General features: G+C 38.0%; 1 protein-coding gene and 1 non-coding gene across 51 annotated transcripts in view; both read left to right on the top strand.

Moving 5' to 3' along the window:
* Nucleotides 1-27,403, top strand: part of Clasp2 (cytoplasmic linker associated protein 2) — a 209,738-nt gene that overhangs the window by 96,529 nt on the left and 85,806 nt on the right. For 42 of the 50 annotated variants that reach the window (XM_070006510.1, XM_070006511.1, XM_070006512.1 and 39 more), the window contains 8 exons: nt 8,346-8,481; nt 11,325-11,395; nt 12,570-12,629; nt 15,760-15,837; nt 16,327-16,494; nt 18,761-18,816; nt 19,486-19,659; nt 26,826-26,849. In XM_070006510.1, the coding sequence (XP_069862611.1) occupies nt 8,346-8,481; nt 11,325-11,395; nt 12,570-12,629; nt 15,760-15,837; nt 16,327-16,494; nt 18,761-18,816; nt 19,486-19,659; nt 26,826-26,849 (767 nt within the window). The remainder of the gene's footprint in view (nt 1-8,345; nt 8,482-11,324; nt 11,396-12,569; nt 12,630-15,759; nt 15,838-16,326; nt 16,495-18,760; nt 18,817-19,485; nt 19,660-26,825; nt 26,850-27,403) is intronic. The other 8 variants (XM_070006513.1, XM_070006520.1, XM_070006559.1 and 5 more) reach the window with 1 other exon arrangement.
* LOC138817440 (U6 spliceosomal RNA) lies at nt 9,964-10,068 on the top strand. Its single transcript, XR_011368882.1, has one exon. It is a non-coding gene; the product is annotated as a U6 spliceosomal RNA (small nuclear RNA).

Here is a 27,403-nt window from a genome sequence, read left to right as displayed (position 1 = left end):
TCTGATGGCCCTGTAAGATTCCATTGTACGTAGGTACCACATTTTTTTGATCCATTCATCTGTAGTGGGGCATCTGGGTTGTTTCCATATCTTGGCTATTCTGAGCAGTGCAGCAATGAACATGGAGGTGCATGTGTCTTTGTATCCTAGTTCCTGTTGCTCAAGGTAGATGTATGCCTAGGAGTGGTATGGCTGGGTCATAGGGTATTTCTACGTTTAGTTTTCTGAGGAACATCCAGACTGCTTTCCAGAGTGGTTGTATTAGTTTACATTCCCACCAGCAGTGCATCCTCTGCCAGCATTTGTTGTCGTCTGAATTCAGAATATAGGCCATTCTGGCTGGGGTAAGATGGTATCTCAGAATTGTTTTTATTTGCATTTCCTTTATGGCCAGGAATGTCGAATATTTTCTCATGTTTCTTTGCCATTTTTACCTCTTCTGAGAAGCCTCTCTAGCTCCCTTACCAATTTAGTGATTGGTTTGTTAGATTTGGGAGGGATTAGTTTCTTGAGCTCCCTGTATATAATGGATATTAGGCCTTGGTCTAATATATTGCTGGTAAATATCTTTTCCCAATTGGTTGGCTGTCTTTCTAGTTTGGTAGCTATGTCTTTAGCTGTGCAGAAATTTGTCAAGTCTCTCTACGATCTGTTGTGCCCCTGGGATTCTGTTCAGGAAGCTCCTGCCTGTGCCTATAAGTGTCTCTCCTACTCTGTCCTTCAGTAGCTTCGGAGATTCAGGTTTGATGTTAAGTTCTTTAATCCATTGAGTTGATATTAGTGAATGGTGACAGCCTGGGGTCCATTTTTAGTTTTCTGCATGTGGCCGCCCAGTTTTCCCAGCACCAATAGTTGAAGAGGCTATGCTTCTTCCACTGTATGTCTCTGGCTCCTGTGTCAAATATCAACTGACTGTACATATGCGGTTTTATTTCTCAGTCTTCTGTTCCATTGGTCTTCGGGTCTCTTTTTGTGCCAATACCAAGCTGTCTGTTATTATGTCTCTATAGTAGAGCTTGAAATCCAGTATCGTGATCCCTCCCGCATTCTTTCTTTTGTCTAGAATTGTTTTGGCTATTCTAGGTCTTTTGTTGTTCCATATGAATTTTTGGATTGTTCTGTTTCAGTAAAGCACTTCATTGGGATTTTTTATGGGGATTGTGTTGAATTTGTATATCATTTTTAGCAGTATGGCCATTTTCACAATATTGATTCTACCTGTCCATGAAGATGGAAGGCCTTTCATTTCCTGATGTCCTCTTTGAATTCTTTCTTTAGATTTTTATAGTTTTTACTAAATAGGCCCTTTATATCTTTGGTTAGGTTAATTCCTAGATTTTGTATTCTTTTTGAAGCTAGTACAAATGGGGTTGTTTTCCTGACTTCCCTCTGTGCTTGTACATTGTTGGTGTACAGAAAGGCAACTGATTTTTGTTGGTTCATTTTGTATCCTGCTACTTTGCCAAAGTGGTTTATTAGTTCTTGGAGTTTGGGAGTGGAGTTTTTTGGGTTGTTCAGGTATAAGTCATATGCAAATAGGTATAGTTTCTTCTTTCCCTATGTGGATCCCTTTAATGTCCTTTCCTTGCCTTATTGCTCTGGCTAAAGATTCCAGGATTATATTGAAAAGGAGTAAAGAGAGTGGGCATCTTTGCTTTGTTCTTTATTTTAGGGGAAATGGTTTTAGCTTTTCCTCATTTAGTATAATATTGGCTCTTGGTGGGTCATATATGGCTATTACTGGCTTAAAGAATGTTCCTTTTATTCCTATTCTCTCCAGAACTTTTAACATGAATGAATCTTCTATTTTGTCAAAAGCTGTTTCTGCATCATTGAGATAACCATGTGGTTTTGACCTTGGCTCTGTTAACATGGTGAATTACATTTATTGATTTGTATATGGTAAACCAGCCTTGCATCTGTGGAGTGAAGCCTACTTGGTCATCATGTATGAGTTTACAATTTTTTTTTTTTCTGGGGCTGGGAAGGTGGCTCAGTGGTAGAGTGCTTGCCTTGCATACATGAGGCCCTGGGTTCAATTCCTCAGCACCACATAAGCAGAAAAAATAAAAAAAGCCGGAAGTGGCGCTGTGTCTCAAGTGGTAGAGTGCTAGCCTTGAGCTGAAGAGCTGAGGGACATCGCTCAGGCCCATAGTTCAGGCCCCATGACTGGACACCCCCCCCCCAAAAAAAAATTTTTTTTTTTTTTCTGGATTCTGTTGACTAATGTTTTATTGAGCTTTTCATCTGTATTCATCTGAGACACTGGTCTGTAGTTCTCTTTTGGTTGGATCTTTGCCTGGTTTTAGGGTGACTGTGATATTGCTTCATAGAATGAGTTTGGGATTGCTTCCTCTGCTTCTATTTCATGGAAGAGCTTGATTATGGGTATTAGTTCCTCTTTAAAAGTCTTACAGAATTTTGTGGTGAATCCATGTGGGCCTGGGCTTTTCCTTATTGGAAGATTTCTGATTGCTTCCTCTATCTAACTGTATGTTATTGGTTTATTTAGTTGATTTATATCTTCTTGGTTCAGTTGGGCAATTTGTATTTCTTTAGAAATTTGTCCATTTCTGCTAGGTTTTCCTTCTTTAGTGAGTATAGATTCTGGAAATAATTCTTTATGATCATTTGGCTGCCTTGGATGTTTGTTGTAATTTTTCCTGTGGCATCCCTGATCTTACTGATTTGAGTCTCCTCTCTCTCTTTTGTTAATCTTTCAAGGGGTCTGTCAGTTTTATTATTTTTTTTCAAAAAAAAAAACCAGCCTTTTGTTTCGTTAATTTTATTTATAGTTTTTAAAATCTCTATTTCACGGGGCTGGGAAGGTGGCTCAGTGGTAGAGTGCTTGCCTTGCATGCCTGAGGCCCTGGGTTCCACTCCTCAGTACCACATAAGCAAAAAGGAAAAAGCCGGAAGTGGCGCTGTGGCTCAAGTGGTAGAGTGCTAGCCTTGAGCTGAAGAGCTGAGGGACAGGGCCCAAGCCCAGAGTTCAAGGCCCCACAACCGGACCCCTCCCCTCCAAAAAAAATCTCTATTTCACTAATTTCTGCGCTTAACCATGTTTATCTTGTTCCATCTAGTAACTTTAAGTTCAATTTTTTCTTGCTTTTCTAACAGTTTTAGTTGCATCATGAGGTTATTTACTCAAGTAAATATATTTAATATATTTTTTGTAGTGCTGGCTTATTGTTCATGAATTCCTTGATATGTGCACTCAGAGCAATGAACTTGCCCCTCAGGACTGCTTTTGCTGTGTCCCAGAGATATATTTTCATTGAATTGAATTGTAGGAACTTACTAATTTCTTCTTGAATTTGTTCTGTGACCCAGGTGTTATTCGGTAGTGTACTGTTCAGCCTCCATGTATTTGAGTAATTTCTGCAGTGTACTTTGTTGTTGAGAACTGATTTGGTTCCACTCTGGTCGGATAGAATATAAGGGATTATGTCAATCCTCTTGTATTTGCTTAAATTCTATGATATGATCTGTTTTGGAGAAAGTTCCAGGGGCTGCTGAGAAGAATGTTTATTGGGTCATTGTTGGGTGGGAAACTCTGTAGATGTCTGTTAAGTCCATCTGGGATATTTAGTTCAGAGGCTACTTTGCTTATCCTCTGTTTGGTTGACCTGTCCTTTGGTGAGAATGTGGTATTAAAAGTCTCCCACTACTATTGTATTTGAGTCTATCTTGTTTTGTCAGTCTGAGAGTATTTATTTAACATATTTAGGTGCTCCATTGTTTGGTGAATATAAATTGATGATGGTGATACCCTCTTCTTGGATTATTGTCTGTATTAATATGTAGTGACCTACTTGTCATTTTGTACTGATTTTAATGAGAAGTCTATTCTGTCAGATATCAAATTGGCGACCCCTGCCTTTTTGCTGGGTACATTTGCATGGAAGGTCTTCCATCCCTTCACTGGGAGTTTTTTTATCTTTGGTTGTGATATGTGTCTCTGGGAGAAACAAATGGATGGATCTTGTTTTCTGATCTATTGTGTGGTTTGTTTTCTTTTGATTGGTGAATTGAGTCTATTAATGTTTATGGTTATTATAGAGAGATGTGTTATGTTTCCTGCCATTTGCTCCTTTCCTTTTTCTGTGCCTACTAAATTGATCTCCTAATGATTTCTATATGATGAGGTGCCCTGATCTTGATTGTTTTCTTCAGATTGTATTCCTCCTTTTAATATATATTTTTGTAGTGCTGGCTCATTGTTCATGAATTCCTTGAATTTTTCTTTGTTATTAAAAGTTTTAATTTCTCCATTGAATGTGAATTCTAGTTTCAAGGCTGAATATACCAGTTTGGGTTGGCATGTTGGTTTTCAGGACTTGGATGGTACCTTTCCAGGCTCTCCTTGTATTGAGGATTTATGTGAACAGGTCCACAGTGATTGTGATTTTCTTTCCATTGTAGTATAGCTCCTTCTTTGATTTTTCAGCATTTAAAATCAGCTCTTTGCAATTCAGGTCTAGTGTCTTTACTATGATATGTCTAGACATGTTTCTTCTAGGATCCTGTTTAGTAGGTATCCTGTATGCTTCTGTTATGTGGATAAGATTTTCTCTCTTTTTTAATTGTGAAAATACCGTACAGAGGGATTACATGGGCAAGGTAATGAGTGCATTTCTTATCAAGCATTGTTGCCTCCTCCTTTGTTTCCCCTTACCATCCCTTACCATCTCCACCCCTCCCACCCCCCAAGATTTTCTCTTTTTAAGATTGGGGAAATTTTCAGTAATAATCTCATTGAATAAGTGTTGCATCCCTCTCTTCTGGTATTCCTCCCCTTACTGACTCTAGTTATACAAAGATTACCAGTTCTTGGACTTCCCTTTGGTAAATTCTGTTGTGTTTTCCCCCCAATATCTGTGACTTCCTTCTGCAGCTCCTCTATTTTATCTTCAACTCCTAATATTCTGTTTTCCATCTCATTTATTCTGTTATTATTCCACTGTGGTTTGTATTTTGGAAATTGAATCATTTATGGTTCCTATATCTATCTTAAAGTTTTGATTTCATCTTTTAATGTGTTTATCATGTCTATTTTTGTCTGCATTTCTCTTTTGAATTCATGAACTTCACCTTTTATTTCTTTGGTCATTTCCGCCATCATCTCTTTAATTGGTCTTTGTCCTTCATTTCTTCTTCACTATCACTGGAGTTCTTTCCCAGATTGCTGTTGGCTTTTGGGATTGGTTTGCGTCTTGACTGTTCATGAATCTTGTAATTTTTCATTGTGACTTACACATTAGTGGTCTGCCTGCTTTTGGTCGACAGGTGGCAGCCTTCGCTTGACTCTGGGTTGGCTCACACTGGGTCGCCCACCCAACTTGGGTCCCCAGGCCGGCTGGTGACTGTGGGCGCACTCAGCCCCTGGCTGGCTGAAAGAAACTCTGTCCAGTCTGCAGTGGGGATTGTAATCAGTTAAAGTCAGGTGTCTGGGGTGGTCGTTGGCTTCAGAAGGTTTGGTCCGCAGCTTGGAGCGCCTCGTCTGAAGCGCATGTGTGTGCCCCACCTACTGTCGGGCACTCACACAAATCGCAATTGTAGACAGGGCAGTAGTTTCCACAGCTCCCTCCAGGGGCCAGAGCCTCCCAGTAGGGGTGTGCCAGCTGCATTTCCACCTGTCATGCTTCCTAATGGGCCTGAAACGCTGGCACACCCACTTGGCAGATCCTGGCCGGGACAATAGTGTTCCCGCCAGCTGCTGCCCTGTGCGTGCACTCCTGAGAGCCAGTGCTGTGGGCAGCGCACAGTCCTAGCACCTATGAGTCCCTGTGGCCTCCTACTGGAGTGGGGGAGGGGGGAGGGAAAGGCTCTGGCCTCTTTGTCCCTTTAAAGTGTGATGTTCCTTCTTGGGCAGGTCAAGTTCTGTGGGTCACTACCAGTGCTGGTCTCCTATTGGGGGATCGGGAGCGGGTACTCACTGATCCTGGGACTAGTTGTGGGCTGTGCCGTGGTGCTGTTGGGAGCTCTCCGGGTCTGGGTGTCTCTGTGCTTTGTCTCTGGTCTCAGTGTCTCTCTGTGCTGCCCAGGTCCCGCTGTAGGAGTTTTCTGCATCTGGTTCTGCAGACTGCTGGTGATCCTGAAACCCTGGCAGGCTACAGGTGGCTTTTAGCAGCTTGGCTGCGCTTTTGCGAGGGGCGAGTTTCCATCTTTGTATGCAATATGAGCTTTTTTCTTTTTCCTCTCCGGTTTCTGTGACTCCCTGTTTGTTTAATTTTTTTGCTGTTTCCATCTCTTGGGACACCGCTATGCTCTATTTGGTTAGAGAGTGATTTCCTATTGTTTCGGCACCATCTTGGGGTCCTCAGTATGATTCTTTTTTAAAGAAGAAATATTTTGCCAGGCACTGGTAGCTCACACCTATAATCATAGCTGTTCAGGAGGCTGAGATCTGAGGATTGTGCTTTGAAGCCAACCTAGGCAGAGGTCAGTGAGACTCTTATCTCTAATTAAGCACCAAAAAAAAAAACTGGAAGGTGAGCTATGACTCAAGTGGTAGAGTACTAGCCTTGAGCAAAAAAGCTCAGGGACAGTGCCCAGCCCTCAATTTAAGCCCAAGGACCAACATAAAAAAAAAAAAAATAGGGCTGGGAAGGTGGCTCAGTGGTAGCGTGCTTGCCTTGCTTGCATGAGGCCCTGGGTTGGATTCCTCAGCACCACATAAGCAAAAAGAAAAAAGCCGGAAGTGGCGCTGTGGCGCAAGTGGTAGAGTGCTAGCCTTGAGCTGAAGAGCTGAGGGACAGCGCCCAGAGTTCAGGCCCCAGAACAAGAAAGAAAAGAGGGGGGGGGGAGGGAGGGAGGGAGGGAGGGAGGGAAGGAAGAAAGAAAGAAGGAAGGAAAGAAGGGAGGAAGGAAAGGAGGGAGGGAAAGGAAGGAAGTTAGTTAAGAAAAGAGAAGTATTTTATCACTCTATATCATCCTTAACTTGATCCCAGAAAGGCCACCAACATATAGGAATAGTTCTAAACCAGATCCAATATACAAGTCTACTCTAGACCCCATTTCTCCCAATAAGCTTATAAAAATCAAACTGACTTCTAGGTATATTACTGGCCTACCAGAACAAATTCATACTCTGTGAGGAAGACAACAATATCCATACATAAGAGACATCTTCCTGATTTTGATTTGAGTTTTTCACCTGTTAATTGAGGCATTTTACAATTGACCTTATAACTGGACACTGTTAAACAGGTCTGAGTCTGAGTGCCTCTTTTAATGAACAACCTGAATTTTTAGAGTTCTTAAGCAGCATGTATTTTATTTTGTTTGTTTATGCCATTTCTGGGTTTGAACTCTGCAAGCCTTCAGCTTTCAGGCCTTGCTTACTTGGCTGGCATGCTACCACTTAAGCCATACTGCCAGGTCAATTTTTTCTTTGTTTGGACATGGAGTCTCTAGACTTGTCTGTGCAGAATAGCTTTGAACCTTGATCTTTCTAATCTCAGCCTCCTGAAGTAGCTAGGATTATAGGTATAAACCACCAGTACTTTGCCTAACCATGTATTTTAAATTAGATGCCATATAAAAATACTGAAATTGACCAATACTACAATTATTGCTAGAACTGTCAATGACTACAGATACTTTGTGAGTGTTTCAACTAACTCAGATAAAGTCTCGATTAGTTGCTTTTCTGCAAATTTGAAAAGAAAAGATTGATGTCCTTAAAAAACCCATCCAATGGCTGGGTGCCATGGCTCATGGCTATAATTCTAGCTACTCAGGAGGCTGAAATCTGAGGATCGCCGTTCAAAGCCATCCCGGGCAGGAATGTCCATGAAACTCTTATCTCCAGTAAAACCACTAGAAAACCAGAAGTGGCGCTGTAGCTCGAGCATCAGAGTGTTTGCCTTGAGCTGAAAAGCTAAGGGACAGCACCCAAGGCCAGAGTTCAAGCCCCACGATCGACAAAAACAAAAAACAAAAGTCCAACTAGAGATCAACCCCCAAAATGTCAAGCGCTAATTTTGTGGAAAAAACAGACGTATCGTTAATAGAAATAGAGAATGCTTCAAGGAACATTGATTCAAGTAATATTTTAACTATATTATAAAATATTTTGAACTCTTATTGGGCATCAAAATTGAAGTATCTGATGAATCAAGACCAAAAGTCATGGTAAACAGATCTAATATTTTTCTTGATGTTAATTTAGAGCTGATAGTTTGATCAGAGATAAATAGGAAAAACTAAAGAGATAAATAGGAAAAAGAAAAGAACATATAGTATTTGGACTTCCCTTTCAGGAAAAATACTTTATTGAAAATGATCTTATCTATATTTAAGATTAAAGCTAGTAAAAATATTTTTGTTTTCTTTTGTAGCCACCTTTCAACAGTTTTGGGAAACAAGTTTGATCATGGCGCTGAAGCCATTGTACCTACACTTTTTAATCTTGTCCCCAATAGTGCAAAAGTCATGGCAACTTCTGGATGTGCAGCAATCAGATTCATCATTCGGGTAGGTTTCCCCTCCCTCCCTCTCCTATTGCATTTACATAAATCATTAGTATTTTATTAAGCTCCAAAGAAGAAACATCACTTTTTATTTCTCTTTTTTTCTGATAATAAAATACATAATTATTATATTACATGTAGATAATATAAAGCAAATACGCTTAAATACGCAATATAGTTCATATCCATATATATAGTTATGCATCCTGTGTACAATCTCAAATATTACAAGCAGCAATAAAAACAACAAATCTTAGTATTTCTCATAGTGAATATCTTGACAATGCCTACACCTTAAAAAAAAATTCTCAGTAGGGCACTAGTGTTTCACACCTGTAATCCTAGCTACTCAGGAAGCTGAGATCTGAGGATCTCGGTTAGAAGCCAGCCTGGGCAGAAAAGTCCCCATGAGACTGTTATCTCCAATTAACCACTCAAAAACCAGAAGTAATGCTGTGGCTCAAGTGGTAGAGTGCTAGCCTTGAACAGAGGCTCAGGGACAGTGCTCAGACTCTGAGTTCAAGCCCCATGACTGAAAAAAAAAAAAAAATCTCTCCCTTTAAATTCTGTTTCTCTATCACTTTTCTAGCATATACGTTTCCAAATTTCTATTCTATGCTAGTACAACCATAAGTCACCCAAAATTGTAAATACTAAATAGAAAATGTAAATACTGAACATACACATGGTTTGTGTTTGTGCTTTATTGTCAAATTTTTGACTATTGAAATAGCATTTTTACTATTACAATAGTTTTTTTAATATTCACTGTCCATCATGCCTATTCCATTTCATTTTCATAATTTAGAAGCTCCTTATTCTTTGTCAATGGTAAGAAGAAAACCTTCATTTACTGGCTCTTACATTTTAGCTGGCTGCTAGTGGCGCACACTTGCAATCCTCAGGAGGCTGAGTGAGATCTGAGGATAGTGATTCAAAGCCAGACCAAGGCAGGAAAGTCCACAAGAATCTTATTTCTAAATAATAATCAAAAGCCAGAAGTGGAGCTTTTCTAACATGATAGATCACTAGTTTTGAGCAACAATGCTCAAAGACAACACCTAGACCCTGAGTTCAAGCCCCAGGACCACCACCAAAACAAGTGAATATTTTCATGGATGTAGTGATACATTCCTCAAATCCTAGCATTCCAGACTGAATCAGGAAGATCTCAAGTTCAAGAATAACCTGGACTACATAGAAAGACTCTCCAAAAATCAAAACAAAGCAAAAATAAACACCTAAAAAGTATATCTTTATCCTGTTCATGCATTCTTGCTCCCTTAATGGTTATATTACACTTAGCAAGTAATTTTCAACTGTTTCTATCATTTAGCAGTGTTTGTTGCTATATTCCCATATCCCATGTTTTAATTGCTTTTGGGCCATTCTTGTTTGGACTTTATGTTTTCTCTTTTTTTATGTTATTTTTATCATTGCACATACTGCCTTGAGCTACTGTGCCAAGCTGAGAGGATTATTTCTTGTGTTCATTTCAGTATCACATATATTCAAATTGGAGTGATATAAAAGATTAGCCTGGCCCCTGTGCAAGGGTGAGACACAGATTCATAAAGTGTTGCTAAAGTGTTCTACATTTTTTAAATAAGTCTAGGTGCAGTTGCTTGGACATGAAATTGCAGCTACTTTGGAGGCTGACATTTAGGAACACCACTGCTCAAGCCCAGCCCAGGCAAAAAAGTGAGGCCGACTGTCACTCAATGAGCCAAGCAATGTGATGTGCACCTGTGCTTCATGCTTCGCAGGAAGCATTGATAAGAAGTTGAGGACTAGGACAGCCCTCAGCAAAAAACTCCAAACTCTACCTATAAAACAACTAGAGCAAAAAGGGCTGGCAATGTGACTCAAGTGGTAAGAATACCCTGGTACCAGTACAGCCAACATTTAAAAGAAAAAAAATTCCTTTATATCTCCAATGCTGGAAGAAGCACTATTTGTAGACAGTCTCTTCAAGGATTTTTATGCTAAAGGGAACTACCTTTTCCAGAGTCTTTCCCCTTTTTACTATAGCTTATATCCAAAAACTGACTGATATGGAAGTATCTTGGACCAACTTGGAGCTGTTCTAAAAACTATCTTAACTTTACTGGATCTCATCATGGTTTCCTCAGTTGCCTACTTCTGTTTTTTCTTCCTTCCATGGGTAAAAATACCCAAGGGTATAATAAATTCTCTGCACACTAAGCTGCATCTCAGAGCTTGCTTCCTAGGTAACCCAACCTTTACATTAGCTCAGAAGACAAATAGATTTATGGCATCTAATATGTACACTTAGGTAGCCATTTTGTACAGTATCTATAATGAAATTTTTAGTGTTTGCTTCACTAGGAAAAATAACAGTTACTAGTGTCTACAAGTTTGTATCTATTGAACTTGTATTTGAATTGTAGTAGATATGATTTAGCCAGAATGAAAATTCTGTTAGAATCACCATTTCAAATTGTATTCTCAATAGTTAAGAATATTGACTCACTCTGGTTCTCTGTTTTGATAACATACAATTATTATTTCCCACCAGCAGTAACAAAGGTAGTTTAGAAAACATGAATTCATGTCAGGTTCCTCTTAATGCTCCTTTTTCCTTAAATGATACTCGCCTAACAGTTATTTACAGTTATGCAATTAATTTGTCTTTGTAGTATATTACTTTATCCTCAGCTGTCCTTTTGAAACTGTAACGTGATTACTATTACTTTAATTTGAAATCTGACTTAAAGTTTTTGTTTTGTCATAACATAGTTAAGTACTTGAATGTAAGGCACACAGAAGAAAGGACTACATGAAGTGCACAGTATTTTTCATCCTTTTCTGAAACATCTTTTTCAGCATACTCATGTACCTAGGCTTATTCCTTTAATAACAAGCAACTGCACATCAAAATCAGTTCCAGTGAGGAGGTGAGCTTTGAAAAATAATTTTTAATATAACTTTCACATTGCATAATGTTTAATTCTTATTTAGTATAAGAGTTAATGTTAACTAATTCTGAAAGTTGCCTTGCAGAAAATCCATAGTATAGTGAAAAGCACTGGTTTTAGTGGGAGTTGTTATAATTCATGTACGAGAAAGGCAGAGAGCTGGAGGCATGGCTTGAGGGGAAGAGTATCTGCCTGGCAAATACAAGGTTCTGAGTTGAACTCCAGTACTGTTCCTCCTTCTGCCAAAAAAATTTGAAGAAGGCAAAGTTTGAAATACAGCTATATTGATGATTGAAGGAGATATTAGTTAATAAAATCAAAATCCATTTTTCATTTGTGGAAATGAGACTTGATGACTAGAGGTATGGTATCAAGTGCTTTTGATTATTAACATTGGAATCAAAGCCCCAACATTGATATCTCAAAGTGTTGAGCACAGTTAACTTTTCCTGTTATTATTTCCTAATATGTATGATATGTACTAAAAGAGTAGATTGGAGAAGGCAAAAATTAATTTATCTTTTGTAAATTGGGCTTGATAGTCATTGCCTATGTGGACATGTTTATGAGCTGGCTAAAACTTAACTAAAGCAAAGAAACAGTGCTGGAGATAAGGATTAGATATAAGAATTACATCAGATGGAGCCAGGTACGAGGTAAGATTGGCTCCACCGGATGAGCAACTATTTAAGGACAGGTGCATAAAAGATGTTAGTAAAGAAAACAAAGCAGTGATCCAAGGAAGAAACACCTGGAGTTGAAAATTAGAGGTCTTATGAGAAAATATATACAAACTTGCTTTTTTTTTTTTTAAACTTGCTTTTGAAAAATCATATATCTTAATACTTAAGGAAACAAAATGTAAAACAAAAAGATTTATTTTGTCATTTCATGTCTTTGGTTATCATTATGTGTCTTCAGTGGCTAGTGTGAGTGGAATTTGTTAAATTTTATATTTAATAAACATTTTAAAGTTAAATTTATGGGGAAATCTTTAAACTAGCTAGTTCTTTAAACTAGCACTGAAAAAGTTGGATGTTAAAATAAGATATTCTTTAATTAAATAGAAACCATGCCATACAAAATTATAAAGGAATGTATTGATGAGTTGCTTGATGCAAAATTTAATTATAAGTTAACTTTTATCTTTCAGGCGTTCCTTTGAATTTTTAGATCTGTTGTTACAAGAATGGCAGACTCATTCCTTAGAAAGGTATGCACGGCACCTCTCTCCTACTCCCACCTCACTCCCCTCCTTATTGTTAGCCAGTTCTTTAGAAGCTGAGGCTTTGATTTTGCATTGTTTCTCATTTTGCCTATAGGCTTTTTGTTCTGCCTTACTTTGAGTCTGTATTCCTCTTACTCTTTTAGATGTAGCTAGTCTGATTTTCTTCTTAGTAGGGTAGATAAGAATTCCTTGAGTAGAATGGGTCATATAAGATCCTCTAAGCTGGGTGCTTGTGGCTCACACCTATAATCTTAGCTACTCAGGAGGCAGATATCTGACTACCAAAATAAAGCCAGCCTGGGCAGGAAAGTCTATGAGACTCTTATCTCCAGTAAACTGCTCAAAAAATCCAGAAGTGGCACTGTGACTCAAGTGATAGAGCACTAGCCTGAGCAAAAGAAAGTAAGGGACAGCATCCAGGCCCAGAGTTCAAGTCCTAGGACAGGCCAAAAAAGATCCTCTAAGATGAAGTGGCCAAAAATGGAAGCAGTGTATCTTTAATCCTGTTTAATTGGTTTCTTAAGCTAAAATTTATCATTTAATATATGATTTCATGTAGAGAGAAGCAAGGAACTTCCTTTTAGAGGAAGGAGATACTTTTAAAAATAGAGACTAGGAATGTTGGAACATGTATATAATCCTCTCTACTCAGGAAATGAAGATAGGAGGAACTAGTTCAAGTCAGTCCCTGTTAGCAAGGCCCTATCTGAAAAACTAAAAACCAGAAAGGACTGGAGTTGTGACAAGTGATAGGACACTTGGCAGGTGTTCAATTCCTAGTATAGCAAAAAAGGAGCGAGATTGAGGCAAAAGGGAAAGAGAAAAAAGAGGAAGTGGGAGATAAAGGAATCATTTATAAAATTTCCTCACATCAGCTGTTAGGTATCATTGCTAAAGTAATATACTGGATACTATATGAGGACAGCTTTTTGGTCACTGGCTATTTGCACAGCTATATTTCTTATTACTTTGAACCTTAAAGCTTCAGCAATAACTTCTCTTTAAGTACATTCATTGCTGAGTCTCTCTTTTTATTTTTATTTATTTATTTATTTATTGGGGTCCGGTCGTGGGGCCTGAACTCTGGGCCTGGGCACTGTCCCTCAGCTCTTCAGCTCAAGGCTAGCACTCTACCACTTGAGCCACAGTGCCACTTCCAGCTTTTTTCTTTTTGCTTATGTGGTGCTGAGGAATCGAACCCAGGGCCTCAGGCATGCAAGGCAAGCACTCTACCACTGAGCCACCTTCTCAGCCCCGTGAGTCTCTCTTTTTAATAGAAATTCTTCAATGTCTTCACTGTTCCTCCTCACCGTCCCTCCCCATCCCCCCAGATATAGGCATTTGAACTTCAGGGCCTCATACTTGCTCAGCTTGCTTACTCAGCTGGTACTCTACCATTTGAGCCAGTCTCCAGATGTGCTTTTTTGCTGGTAATTTTGCAGAGGGAATCTCAAGGACTTTTCTGTTCAGGATGGAGCTGAATTAATGACCTTTTGGATCTCAACCTCCTAAGTAGCTAAGATTACAGGCATGAGCCACTGCACTTGGCCTTACACTAACTTTTTAAAAGTAAAATCTATTATTTAAAGTAAAAATGAAGATGGGCACCAGTGGTTTACAACTGTAATCCTAGCTATTCAAGAGGCTGAGATAGGAGGACTGAGATACAAAGCTAGCCTGGGCAAACAATTCTCTGCGACTCTTATGTCTTGTCAACCACCAAAAAGCCAGAAATGGATGTGTGTCTGTCTCAAATACTAGCGTGACAGCCTTGTGCAGAGGTCACACAAGAGCACAAGGCCCTGATTTCAAGCACCAGCCCAGACACAAAAAAAATTAAAAATTAAATAAGATAAATAAGTAGGAATGAAATAATTCCAAGTGCTCTTTTAGTTCTTTTGTGGCAGCTAGTATTCAACTTAGTCAGATCATAGCAGATCACACTTACTTTCTTTTTCTTTTTCTTTTTTTTTCTTGTGCAGTATTTTGAAATTTCTGAACTCAAGTCTTTGTGCTTGCTAGGCTGATGCTATACCATTTTAGCATACACTTTCACCCCTTTTTTGTGGGGGAGAGATTTTTCAAGATAGTGTCTTGCAAACTTTATTTCTGAGGCTAGTAGTAAACCATAGTCTTTGCATCTTAAGTGCCCTGAGTTTAATAGATATACTTTTTTTGTTGTCTTTTTTTTTCTTCTTTTTTTGGTTAGTCTTGATCTCTGGGCCTTGGCACTATCACTGAGCTCTTCAGCTTAAGCTAGTTCTCTACCACTCGAGCCACAGCACCACTTCTGGTTTTCTGGTGGTTAATTGGAGATAAAGTCCCATGGACTGGGCTGGGAAGGTGTTTTTTGTGGCTCAGTGGTAGAGTGCTTGCCTTGCATGCCTGAGGCCCTGGGTTTGATTCCTCAGCACCATATAAGCAAAAAAGAAAAAAAAAAAGCCAGAACTGGCGCTGTGGCTCAATTGGTAGAGTGCTAGCCTTGAGCTGAAGAGCTGAGGGACAGCGCCCAGGCCCAGAGTTCAGGCCCCACAACCGGACCGCCCCCCCCCCCACAAAAAAAAAAAAGTCCCATGGACTTTACTGTCTGGGCTGGCTTTGAACTGTGATCCTCAGATCTCAGCCTCCTGAGTAGCTAGGGACATGACACACTGGTGCCCAGCTATAGATTATACTTTAAACATTTTTTTTTTGCAATGGTGAATTAGTGAGGAACCACTCAGGTTCTTTTTCTTCCTAAGTCATTAAAATTTAGATTTTAGGTACTATATATTCTCGTATTATCTGGCTTCTGTAAGAAATAATTATTTCAGACTGATAATTATCAAAAGGAAACCGTATGTGAATGAAATATGTAGGGCAAGTTTTTAGAAAATACTACAATCTTGAGCTGAGGTGTGATAGTGCATGTTTGTAATTCCAGCAATGTTGCTGTCTTGGACTTAAAAGAGTAAGACCCCATTTCAGAAAGAAGGAAGAAGGGAGGGATCCTATAATCTTATTTTCACTAATCTTTTGGACTTTCCCATCCTTTGTGATGGATGTGTAATGTGTTAGGAAGTATTTGTAATTAACTACATAGATTCACATATGAATCCAAATTTTTATTTTATAGACATGCAGCTGTCTTGGTTGAAACAATTAAGAAGGGAATTCATGATGCTGATGCTGAGGCCAGAGTGGAGGCAAGAAAGTAAGTCTGTAGTTTATTTTTGTGAAAGTTCAAACAAACTTTACTCTCTTTTTTTTTTTCAGCAGTTACCTTGGGTGAATGAAAACACCATACATGTCCCATGTGTTCTAGCAGTGATTAGTGTTTAGCTCTTCAGCAAAATTGAGGTTGATTTTTCTCCAAAACTGCCTTGTCATTTGTGAGGTTTTTTTTTTTTTAGTTTTCTTATTCCAACATAGTCTCTTCACTTTCTGCTCCTGCAAAGTTGGTTTATCTGTAGTGGTAATTTTACTCAATTCTGTATAAACTATAAGTGGCACACCAAGGTTTTGAACTGCTCTGCTTTTTCCAAAGGTCTACAGTCTTTCCACTGAAACTTACTCAATTTAGAAAGTTTTCATTTAGCCTATTGTAGATAGAGTAAAAACCTATGAGTTTATCTTCACACATTTTACTGTTAAAGTCTAATCACTTAAAGCTCTTACTTATGTGCTATTCTTTCTTTTGCAGGACATATATGGGTCTTAGAAACCATTTTCCTGGTGAAGCTGAAACATTATATAATTCTCTTGAGCCGTCTTATCAGAAAAGTCTTCAAACATACCTGAAGAGCTCTGGCAGTGTAGCATCTCTACCACAATCAGACAGGTCTTCATCTAGTTCACAAGAAAGTCTAAAGTAAGGTTATTTACATAATAATGACTGATCTATCCCTCTTTCCTACTCTCCTAAGTTGGATGGTCAGTACTCTGAAAAATGATGGCTTGATTATGTTTAGTTTCTTTGGTCTGGTGTCTCAAGAGTTGTACTATATACTATTATTATAAACTGTCTAATTATTCATATTTTGTTTCTATATATTCATAACTATGATGGCCTGGGAAGCACTAATTTATATGCAGTTTTAATACCTTAAAAAAGTTAATGTGCTGTGCGCTGGTGGCGCACTTCTGTAATTCTAGCTCCTCGAGAGGCTGAGATCTGAGGATTGTAGTTCAAAGCCAGCCCGGGCAGGAATATCTATGAGACTCTTTATTTCCAATTAACCACCAGAAAACCAGAAGTGGCGCTGTGGCTCAAATGGTAGAGCACTGGCCTTGAGTTGAAATGCTCAGGGACAGCACCCAGGCCCAGAGTTCAAGACCCATGACCAACCCCTCCCCCCCCCCAAAAAAAAAGGCCACTTTCAGGACATTATCATGAGGGAATTGTAATAAGGACTTAAAAGTCCTCTTCAGTAGAAAAATTCCATGCTTTTCTTTCTATCCTTTTGTATAGCTTAAGAACTCCTGCTGGAGGGCATTGCTTAAGGGGTAGAATGTTTGCTTAACAAGTAGGAAGACCTGTTCTCAAACCATGGTAACACCAAAAACAGAAATGGGGAAAAAAAAAAAAAGGTGGAAAGAATCTGGAAGTCCCTATAGGAGGCAAAATGATCTCATATCTAACTTTTCTGTAACTATGTTCTTAAAGATTTTAACTGTTTTAGATCTTCACTGCTTTGGCAGTGGTAGCCTGCTTTCTATCTTACTAGACTTATGAGATTGCAAAGATTTCTTATGCCTTTTCTGTTTCTGTTTTTTTTTTTTTTTTTTTTTGGGTCCGGTTGTGGGGCCTGAACTCTGGGCCTGGGCGCTGTCCCTCAGCTCTTCAGCTCAAGGCTAGCGCTCTACCACTTGAGCCACAGCGCCACTTCTGGCTTTTTTCTTTTTGCTTATGTGGTGCTGAGGAATCGAACCCAGGGCCTCATGCATGCAAGGCAAGCACTCTACCACTGAGCCACCTTCCCAGCCCCTGTTTCTGAACAGTGGTGCTATGTCTACTTAAAAGAGAAAAGTGACTATTTACATGGACTTCATAGACTCTTGCCCAGTGCCAGGATTTTCTAGGGAAGAACATTTTACAGAATGTCAGTTTATCTTTCTATAATAGTTAATATTTTCCTGTTTGTAAGCTCCAAAGATTGCTGGTTGCTTTGGCAACAGTTTGAAGCTCAGTAGTAGAGTATTTACCTAGCATGTGCATGGTCCTGGCTTCAATCCCTGACATCACTAAAAAAGAAAAGAATCACTAAAAAAGAAAAGAATAAAGGTAATAATCTAACTTAAAGAATATCTTTCTGAAAAAAAAGAATATCTTTCTGAACTGGGTGTGGTGGCACATATCTCCTAGCACTCAGGAAACTAAGGCAACAAAATGTCAAATTTGTTGGGTTCGATAGTAAGCCCTAACAAAAAAGTCAAAAATAACAATATTTTTCTATCTTTTTGCATTAACCTATTTGAGGTTCTTGCTTATTTAATCTCCCACCTTTGGATCCTGTTATATACTAAATATTTTATTTATTCATGGTCTGTAGACTACCATAGTAACTAAAGATAAATAATCAAAAAATGTTCAGAGAGATGATGGGTTCTTTGAGATGATCAGAAATGTCTTGCTAACATTCTGTAATTGTACCTGTTATTCTCAGCAACAGCTCTTAGTCTTGTTTTGCTGTCCCATCCACACGGTACAGTAGTATTACATGAGAGGTGTGTGTATAGCTTCTATATCATAACTATAATGGCCACAGCCATTGTGACTTACATGCAAAGCTTTGGGAGTGCTGAGCTGCCTATGGTGCTATAATAGTCACTTTTCTCTTAAAAGTAAAATACCTTAGGGTACAAGTAGGTGATAGTGCTAGTACTGAGTTCTCAGGAATGCACCATGATGTAAACTGAGATTCAGAGGGAATAAAAGTAACCAGTTCTTTCTTTACAGCTCTCCTGTCTTTGGTCATAGCCAGTTATGATGACATATGGTTAAGAATAGTATTTTAGTGTAATTTTAAAAAGGAAGTTTAGAAGTTTTTAAACTTTTCAGAAAGTAGTATTTCAGTATTAGTAATCAAGTGAGTTATAAATTAAATCTTCTAACAACATTTCTTTTTACTTTTCAGTCGCCCTTTTTCTTCCAAATGGTCTACAGCCAACCCTTCAGCTGTGGCTGGAAGAGGTAATTGCCTCTTTTGTTTCTGGTGTAGTCTCTTTTCTGTTTTGTTTAATTTCTTTAAAATGCTGGTCATGACCCACCAAGGTGGATTTCACAATCTATTAATATATCATGACTCCTAGTATATTGAAACTTTTTAAGACTGTAAAGGTGAATTGCAGAACTTTAATTTCTTGCATGGCCTAAGAAGGCAAAGGTACCATTAATTTCTCTTCTGGACTTTTGTAATTTTCTGTTAGTAAATGACAAAACTGCTGTCATATTTATATTATAAATACTGTACTTCATATTCTTTTTTTTTTTTTTTTTGGTCAGTCGTGGGGCTTGAACTCTGGGCCTGGGCGCTGTCCCTCAGCTCTTCAGCTCAAGGAGAGCGTTCCACTTGAGCTACAGCGCCACTTCCTGTACTTCATATTCTTAACTCATATGTATCATCTATTTTATGAGAGAGGGAGATGAAGAAATATTGAAATTTTCCCAAGAAACTTAATTCTGTCAAGATGGAAGCTGAGGCACTCTAGACTTTTAAGTATTTGTCCGTCTGGACACTGCTTCTTCACTGCCCATATATGTCATCATGAATTTCATGTTTGTTCCTGCTAACTTCAAGTTTGTACATGTTTCATGTTGTTTTCAGTGATTTAAATGATCGATTACCTTTGTCTTCTGTAGTATCAGTGGGCAGCAGCAAAGCCAGTTCCCTTCCAGGAAGCCTGCAGCGTTCCCGAAGTGACATTGATGTGAATGCTGCTGCTGGTGCCAAGGCACATCATGCAGCTGGACAGTCTGTGCGAAGTGGTCGGTTAGGTGCAGGAGCCCTGAATCCAGGATCCTATGCGTCTCTAGGTAAGACAACTATTGAGAATATTATCATCTTCTCTCCTTGGTCTCAATGTAATTGTTTATATTCCATTCTTTCCTATTAAGGATAAGTTATATGTTATTCTGTACTAGGGTACAGTTCTGAGGTATCTGAACTGCTTTGCCTCCACTTTTCCCCTTGTCCTCTTCTTCATCTTGATCAAAGAAACATGCTCGTTCATAGAATTTTATTATAGCACTGCAGTTCTGCCACACCCAGCCACTGATTACTAAGGGAATTAGGAAGTGATTTGCTTTGTAACCAGCTTCTCTGTATTCTTTCTCCTACTTCAAGTTCCCATGAACTGAGGACCTTTGGGATAAAGCCTGTGGGCATGTGGAAGAACTGTTCATTTTTTTCTATGTCGCTTTTATCAAAGGTTAAACATATATTCCAAAAGCCATTCCGAATTTGTTTCTATTCTGTTTTGATATCCCTAAATTTAAAAGCTAGAGGTTGGCTATACTTATTGATTAACCATTCCATTGTCCATTTTTGTTTCTCTTGGGCAGCACTGGTGGAACACTGAGCAACACATCATTAGAACTCAATTGCAAAACACATGGAGATTTTACTATGTGATAAAATTGGCACAAATCAGAATTGTAAGGAAATAATAGATTCAATACATGATGTTTAGGTGCATATTTCACAATTTGATTTAAGATTAATTTGTAACTTTATTACATACTGTATAAAAATATATTTCTGATGTCAGCAAAACCATAAAACAACCTGGTGAAAACAAAGTAGGTAAGTCTTTATCTAATCTCAGGTTGCAGAATTTCTAAACATAAAAGCAAAGAACCTACAAAGAAAAGTCTTAAATGTGAAATCATGCAGATGGCAACTAAGAGCAAGTTTTTGCCATATACTATTTTTAAAAAAGCTAAAATGTCAAATCTATGAGAAACAGATGAGCCTATTTTTATAGAAAAATCTATATATATCAATAAAAATATATATGAATCAACAGTACATCGCAGAACAAATATTAAACCTTAGTTGTACTGAAACAGCCAAATCAAAAGATTTGTAAATGTAAAAGATTAGTGCCCATTATTGATTAGAATGTGGTAAATAAGGCCTTATTAAACAATGCTGATGTGAATTAATCATGAGACATTTTTTCCTGAGTGGCAAGTTAGTAATGCCTAAATGCATAAATGTTAATAGTTTTTCATCAATAATCTAGTGTTTAGGCAATTATATCAATAAATAAAAATAATTTTCAAATACCAGCTGTTTTTCAAATCCACCTTTATGTATAAGAAATTGACTAGAATATGATGTATCCTTATATGTAAACATTAGAAAGTTGTGTTTTCATGATACAGCCTATCAATGTGTGATGAGTTCATTACTTTGTGTAAAAGTATATTTTCTTATGTGGTGCTGAGGAATAGAACCCAGGACCTCATGCATGCAAGGCTCTCTACCACTGAGCCACTTGCATGCATGAGACCCTGGGTTCGATTCCTCAGTATACAAAGATTTTAATAGCAGGCTGATTAGTGCTTTTAAATTTTCAGAAAACATTTTAGAATTTACAAGAATTACATTGCCAGAAATAACATGTTACTTTCATATATGAAAATAACTCAACATAGTATACCATATTAATAAAATATAGGGTAAAAACCACATGATCATTTATTTAAAAAGCATTAAATGAAATACAACATCCCTTTATGTTTAAAAAATGGCCAATAAACTAAGAATAGATGGGAACTATCTCAACTAAATAAAGAGCATACTGGAAAAATTCAGTACTACACTGAACAGAAAAAAGAAGACATAGTTTCCCTTACATTAATAACAAGTCAAAGTTGTCTGCTTTCTCCTTTTTTTTGGGGGGGGGGGGTCTGGTCATGGGGCCTGAACTCTGGGCCTGGGCGCTGTCCCTCAGCTCTTCAGCTCAAGGGTAGCGCTCTACCACTTGAGCCACAGTGCCACTTCCGGCTTTTTTCTTTATGTGGTGCTGAGGAATCGAACCCAGGGCCTCAGGCATGAAAGGCAAGCGCTCAACCACTGAGCCACCTGCCCAGCCCCATGCTTTCTCCTTTTCTATTCAGCATTTTTATAGAGCTTTTAGCCAAGGCAGTTATGCAAGAGGAACAAATCAAAAGTATCCAGACTGGAAAGGAAGAGGTAAAGTTATGTCTGTTTGCAAAAGAAATATGAAAAGAGTTGTACACTGAAAACTACATTACGTCGTTAAAAGGAAATTAAGACCTAAATAAATAGACATCCTAGAGTTATGGGTTTTAAAAATTAATATTAAGATGAAAGGTTAATATAAAAATTAAATTCCAGTTCAGGTACCTTTTTATAGAAATAGACAAACTAATTCAATAATTCTTATGGAAATGCAGGGGACTCAGAATAGTTGAAATAATCTTCAAAAATAAAATTGAATAGGGCTGGGAAAGTGGCTCAGTGTTAGAATGCTTGCCTTGCATGCATGAGACCCTGGGTTCGATTCCTCAACACCACATAAGCAGAGAAAGCCGGAAGTGGCACTGAGGCTCAAGTGGTAGAGAGCTAGCCTTCAGCTGAATTCAGAGCTGAGGGACAGCGCCCAGGACCAGAACTAGCCCCATGACCTACAAATAAATAAAACCGAATAGAAGGATTCATACCTCCCAATTTTAGGACTTACTGCAGAGCAACAGAAAGCATAGCTAAAGTACTGGTATTAGGATAGACTTATCAACCAATGTAATGAAATTAAAAGTCAACATAGGGCTAAGACATTCAGTAGTCAGATGTCTTTTCAGCAAATATTATTAGAACAAGTAGATACAAAAAAAATCAATTTAGACTCCTGCCTCTCAAACTCAACATTAATCAAATATCTAACTGTAAGAATAATACTATCACACTCAAGAAAACAGCTAAAATCTTCATAACCTGAGATTGGACAGTGGTTTCTTAGATCTTACTTACAACAATTCACCAAATAAAAGTTACTAAGACTTTATTTAAATGTAAAACCTTTCTGTTCCAAAGACATTATCAAGAAGGCAGAGAAAATACCATACAGCTAGGTACCAATGGCACACATTTCACTACTCAGGTAATTGAGATCTGAAATAACAGTTCCAAGCCAGCCTGGGCAAACAGATATAAGATACTTTTCAGTTAACCAACAAAACGCTGAAAATGGAGGTGTGACTTAAGTGGTAGAAATTCAGTCTTGAACAGAAAAGCCCAGCAAGAGCAAAAGGCTCTGAGTTCAAGTTCCAGAAGCAGGGTATGTGTGCAGTTGGACACACACACACACACACACACACACACACACACACACACACACGCACATACAATATAGCATACAAAATAAGAAAATATTTGTCACTAATATCTGATTAAAGCATGTCCTACTGGGGATAATAACTCTTGGAACTCAGTTGTGAAAGATTATCTTTTAAAAATATAAAAAAAATTGACTTCTCTCTATTGAAATTATAAAGATTGCCAGCAAGTACATGAAAGTACCGGAATTGTAAGTCATTACGGAAATATAAATCAAAATCACAGTAAGATACAACTTAATAAATACCCTTTGGGACACCTACAAATAACAACTGCTGTGTAGGATGCAGAAAACCCTTACATAATGCTGATAGTTATGTACAATGATGCAGCCTCTTTGAAATAATGTGGCAGTCTCTCAAAGGCTTAACATATAATTACCGAAGGACTTAGCAGTTCTAGTCTAGATACATCCATGAGGAATAGAAAAACAGGTTCTTACAAAAATGTGTATGTGAATGTTCATAGCAACAGAATTCATAACAGCCAAGAAAGGGGGAACAACTCATTTGTTCAACAACTGGTGAATGGTCAAGTGAGATTTACTCATAGAATGGAATGGAATTTTAATCATAAAATGCATACCATAAAATCCAGGCAATAGGTGCAATATTAAACTATGTATTCCTACTTTTTTGTTGTTTTTGTAGTCTTTTACTGAATACTTCATTAGCAAAGATAAATGTGTTTGAAATTTACCCTTTATCTTAATGAAGAAATAGCTTGGTGTATGTGGAATGAGGAAGTCATTAATTTATGTTAAGGAAATGTGTGTATACATATATAAATACATGTATATACATATTTCTAAGTATCAACAACTTTGAATTCATAATGAAGTCATAAAGAACTATGTTTTCAGTTCTATGAAGAGACTAGAGTAGCCAAATTCACAAAATCACTAAGTATATTTGACTGGCAGTAAAATAAGGAGAGGTTGCTAATAGATACAAGATACCTTGTGGAGTGATGAAAATATTCTGGAGTTAGTAGTGAGAGTATATGACTATATTGAAAACATTGAATTGTATACTAAACATAACTTGATCTCCAATAAATATAATGATATAATAATTTTAGTGTGAACTTGAAAGATAATTTGCAGCTGTTTTTTTATAAACTCTAGTGTTATGAGATTGATTTAATTTGTTTCTTTTGGTTGTTTAGTTTATAATTTACTTATTTGTTTTATTAGAGTAGGAAAGATAGCACTTTTCTATTTCTTATGTATTTGTTCACTGTCAGCACTTTTCTATTTCTTATGTATTTGTTCACTGTCTTTAAGTAGTTGTACAAAAGGGTTTCAGTTCAACGTGTAGGTTTGTGAGTACAGTACATCTTGATCTCCTCTCCTTTTTCTTCATCCGACCTCAGTTCAATTGCAGGGACAGTCAGCTGCTGCTGGCTTATTACTCTTTCTAGAAAGTAGATAAAAGATGCTCCTGTTCCTTACTTTCTCCCTTTCTACTTTAAACCCACTTCACTGTCCTGCATTCATCCTATTATGTAATAACCTTCTTTTTTGTTGTTGTTATTGTTGTCTGTGGGGCTTGAACTCTGAGCCTGGGCGTTGTCCCTCAGCTCTTCAGCTCAAGGCTAGTGCTCTATCACTTGAGCCACAGAGCCACTTCTGGTTTTCTGAGTAGTTTATTGGAGATAAGAGTCTCACAGACTTTTCTGCTCAGGCTGGCTTTGAACCAGGATCCTTAGATCTCAGCTTTCTGAGTAGCTAGGGTTACAGGCATGAGCCATGGCACCTGGCTGTAATAACCTTCTTATATACTTATGACCTGTAAACCTTTTTCCTTCAACTTTCATCCTTATTTATCATGACTGGACATAAAACAATTCAAAAGTAGTATTTTGTGTGCTTCTGAACTAAAATTGCAAAGCTAAAGTTCGGTTGAGTTTGAAGTCGATTTGAGACCTCACACTGGAAGTATTCAGTACATAGTATAGTGGTATAGAAATCAGGAGTGAGCGCTATCAGTATTAAACATTACATATTCTTCAATTGCTACTGATTTTTGTTCCCCTAAAGCTACTAAATTATTTGTCAGTAAAGGTTATCATGAGTATTTTGAAATTTACTTTTAACTATGAAGAGAAGATTGATGTGATATGAAATAGGCAGAAATTCATGTGAAGGAAACTTTAATATATATGCATATTTATGAATATTCTCATAAACTTACAATTGAATGGAAAAGAAACCAAATCATTTCAGTAAAGTCATATGGGTAGAAATTGGATTTCAGTTTATTGAACAAGGTAGGAGGAGAATCTGTAATCTGTGTGGTGTGCTTGATGGTCAAGAAAGGAGTGAAGAAAGAAGGCATTAATAATTGTATTTGGAATACAAACATGAGTTTGAATTACATACAAACTATATTACATACATCACTACATAGAAAGCAGAGATCAGGAGGATTGTTTGAGGCCCACCTAAGCAAAAAGTGCTTAAGTCCCTATCAACTAATAAAAATACAGGTGTGGAGGTTTACTCCTATCATCCCAGCAATGTGGGAAGCATAATAGGAAAATCACAGTCTAATCTGGCTGAACATAAAGGTGAGAGTGAGAGACCGTATATCAAAAGTAACAAAAGGGGGCTTGGAGGCATGACTCAAGTCATAGAACACCAGCCAATGAGCGAAAGCAAATCTCAGATACCAAGCCCTCATCTCCAACAAAAAAAAAGTGGAGATGGAAGAAATGGGCAGCGACTGGGACTAAAGTGATAGAGCTCTTGCTTAACAAGCTTTAGGCCTTGCATTCAAATCCTAATACCACAAAAAGGAGGGATGAGATGGAAGAAGGTAGTAAAGGAAAGTGGTGAAAGAATACTGAAGGGCTGGATGCTGGCGGCTCATACCTGTAATCCTAGCTACTCAGTAGGCTGAGATCTGAGGATCGTGGTTCAAAGCCAGCCCAGGCAGGAAAGTCCGTGAGACTCTTACCTCCAATTAACCACCTGAAAATCAGAAGTGGTGCTGTGGCTCAAGTAGTAGAGCACTCTCCTTGAGCTGAAGAGCTCAGGGACAGTGCCCAAGCCTAGAGTTCAAGCCCCACAACCGACATACACACACTAAAAAAGCACTGAAGGAATTATCTGTACTTTTTAAAAAATTGTTCATATTAAATGTGTTTGTATACTAATAAGTTGGTACAAGAAGAAAGAAATACAAGAATGAAAGATTTCATGGCAAAGTTCCCATGGAAGACAGGGGGACTTGGATATACTAGTTTCCCTGAAAAAGGAAGAGGAGGCATTTAAGAGGGTGGTAGGTTCTGAATACAATATTTGTAGGGCAGGTTTGAAGGCAGTTTTCACCTTCTGTCTGAGGAGTTGGTCTAGGATCATGTGCCAAGAGGTTCTTAAGAACAAACATTGAGGGAATACAAGAGAGGAAACATTCTTGAACTTCCCACAGCCACCTGTGCATTTGGGAGCTTATGTAAGATAGTACTTAGAGGCAGTTGTACTCATGGCTGAGATTTATGAGACAAAAGGATACCCAAATTGGGTAGTCAGATCTTTAGTAATGTCAGATACCAGGATGCATGATTACATGGTTGTATAATTTGCTCTACCAAGAAGAGATATTAAGGAAGGGAACTGTTACGTTCAGCCAGAGGAACTGTTAAGTTCAGCCAGAGATGGTTGAGGTTATTTGGCCTGAAAATTCAAAGAAATAATGGGGTGGATGAGCAATAAGACAGTAAACATTTGTGCAACGAACTCTGTCTTTAAAGGAAGTTTTTTACTGATTATAAAATCATTTTTCTAATATACTAAGTTTTCCTCTGTTCTCTGCTTGCTCTTTCATCAAAGAGGATACTTCTGACAAGATGGATGGTAAGACCTTCTTTTTATAATTATACTACACATTTATAGCTCTTAGGTCCTCGTTAATTTTTCTCTAAAATTTAGGAAATATGCTACTTATTTACCAAGATTCTTAATGTGATAATGGCTGCATGATTCTCAGGTTGAATTTTGGGTTTAGGTGTGGCCATTTTTTGTTTTTTTGTTTGTTTGTTTTTCTTTTTTGGGTCTGGTCGTGGGGCCTGAACTCTGGGGGACGCTGTCCCTCAGCTCTTCAGTTCAAGGCTAGCGCTCTACCACTTGAACCACAGCACCACTTCCAGCTTTTTTTTCCTTTTGCTAATGTGGTGCTGGGGAATCGAACCCAGGGCCTCATGCATGCAAGGCAAGCGCTCTACCACTGAGCCACCTTCCCAGCCCCAATGTGTGGCCATTTTTGTATTGCTTTATTTACTCAAATAGTACCTTTCTTTTTGCTGTAATATAATCAGTTGCCTTAAACATTCTGCATGACCTATTTAGAAATATTTCTCTGAATATGCTTAATTTTTTGTTCTGTCTACAATATTTTACTCAGAAAAATG

This window comes from Dipodomys merriami, unplaced genomic scaffold, assembly GCF_024711535.1.
Source record: "Dipodomys merriami isolate MVZ:Mamm:240054 unplaced genomic scaffold, mDipMer1.0.p SCAF_7, whole genome shotgun sequence".
In the NCBI taxonomy this organism is placed as follows: Eukaryota; Metazoa; Chordata; class Mammalia; order Rodentia; family Heteromyidae; genus Dipodomys; species Dipodomys merriami.
The sequence above is the reverse complement of the archived record's forward strand: the minus strand, read 5'-3'. Positions and strand labels throughout refer to the sequence as shown.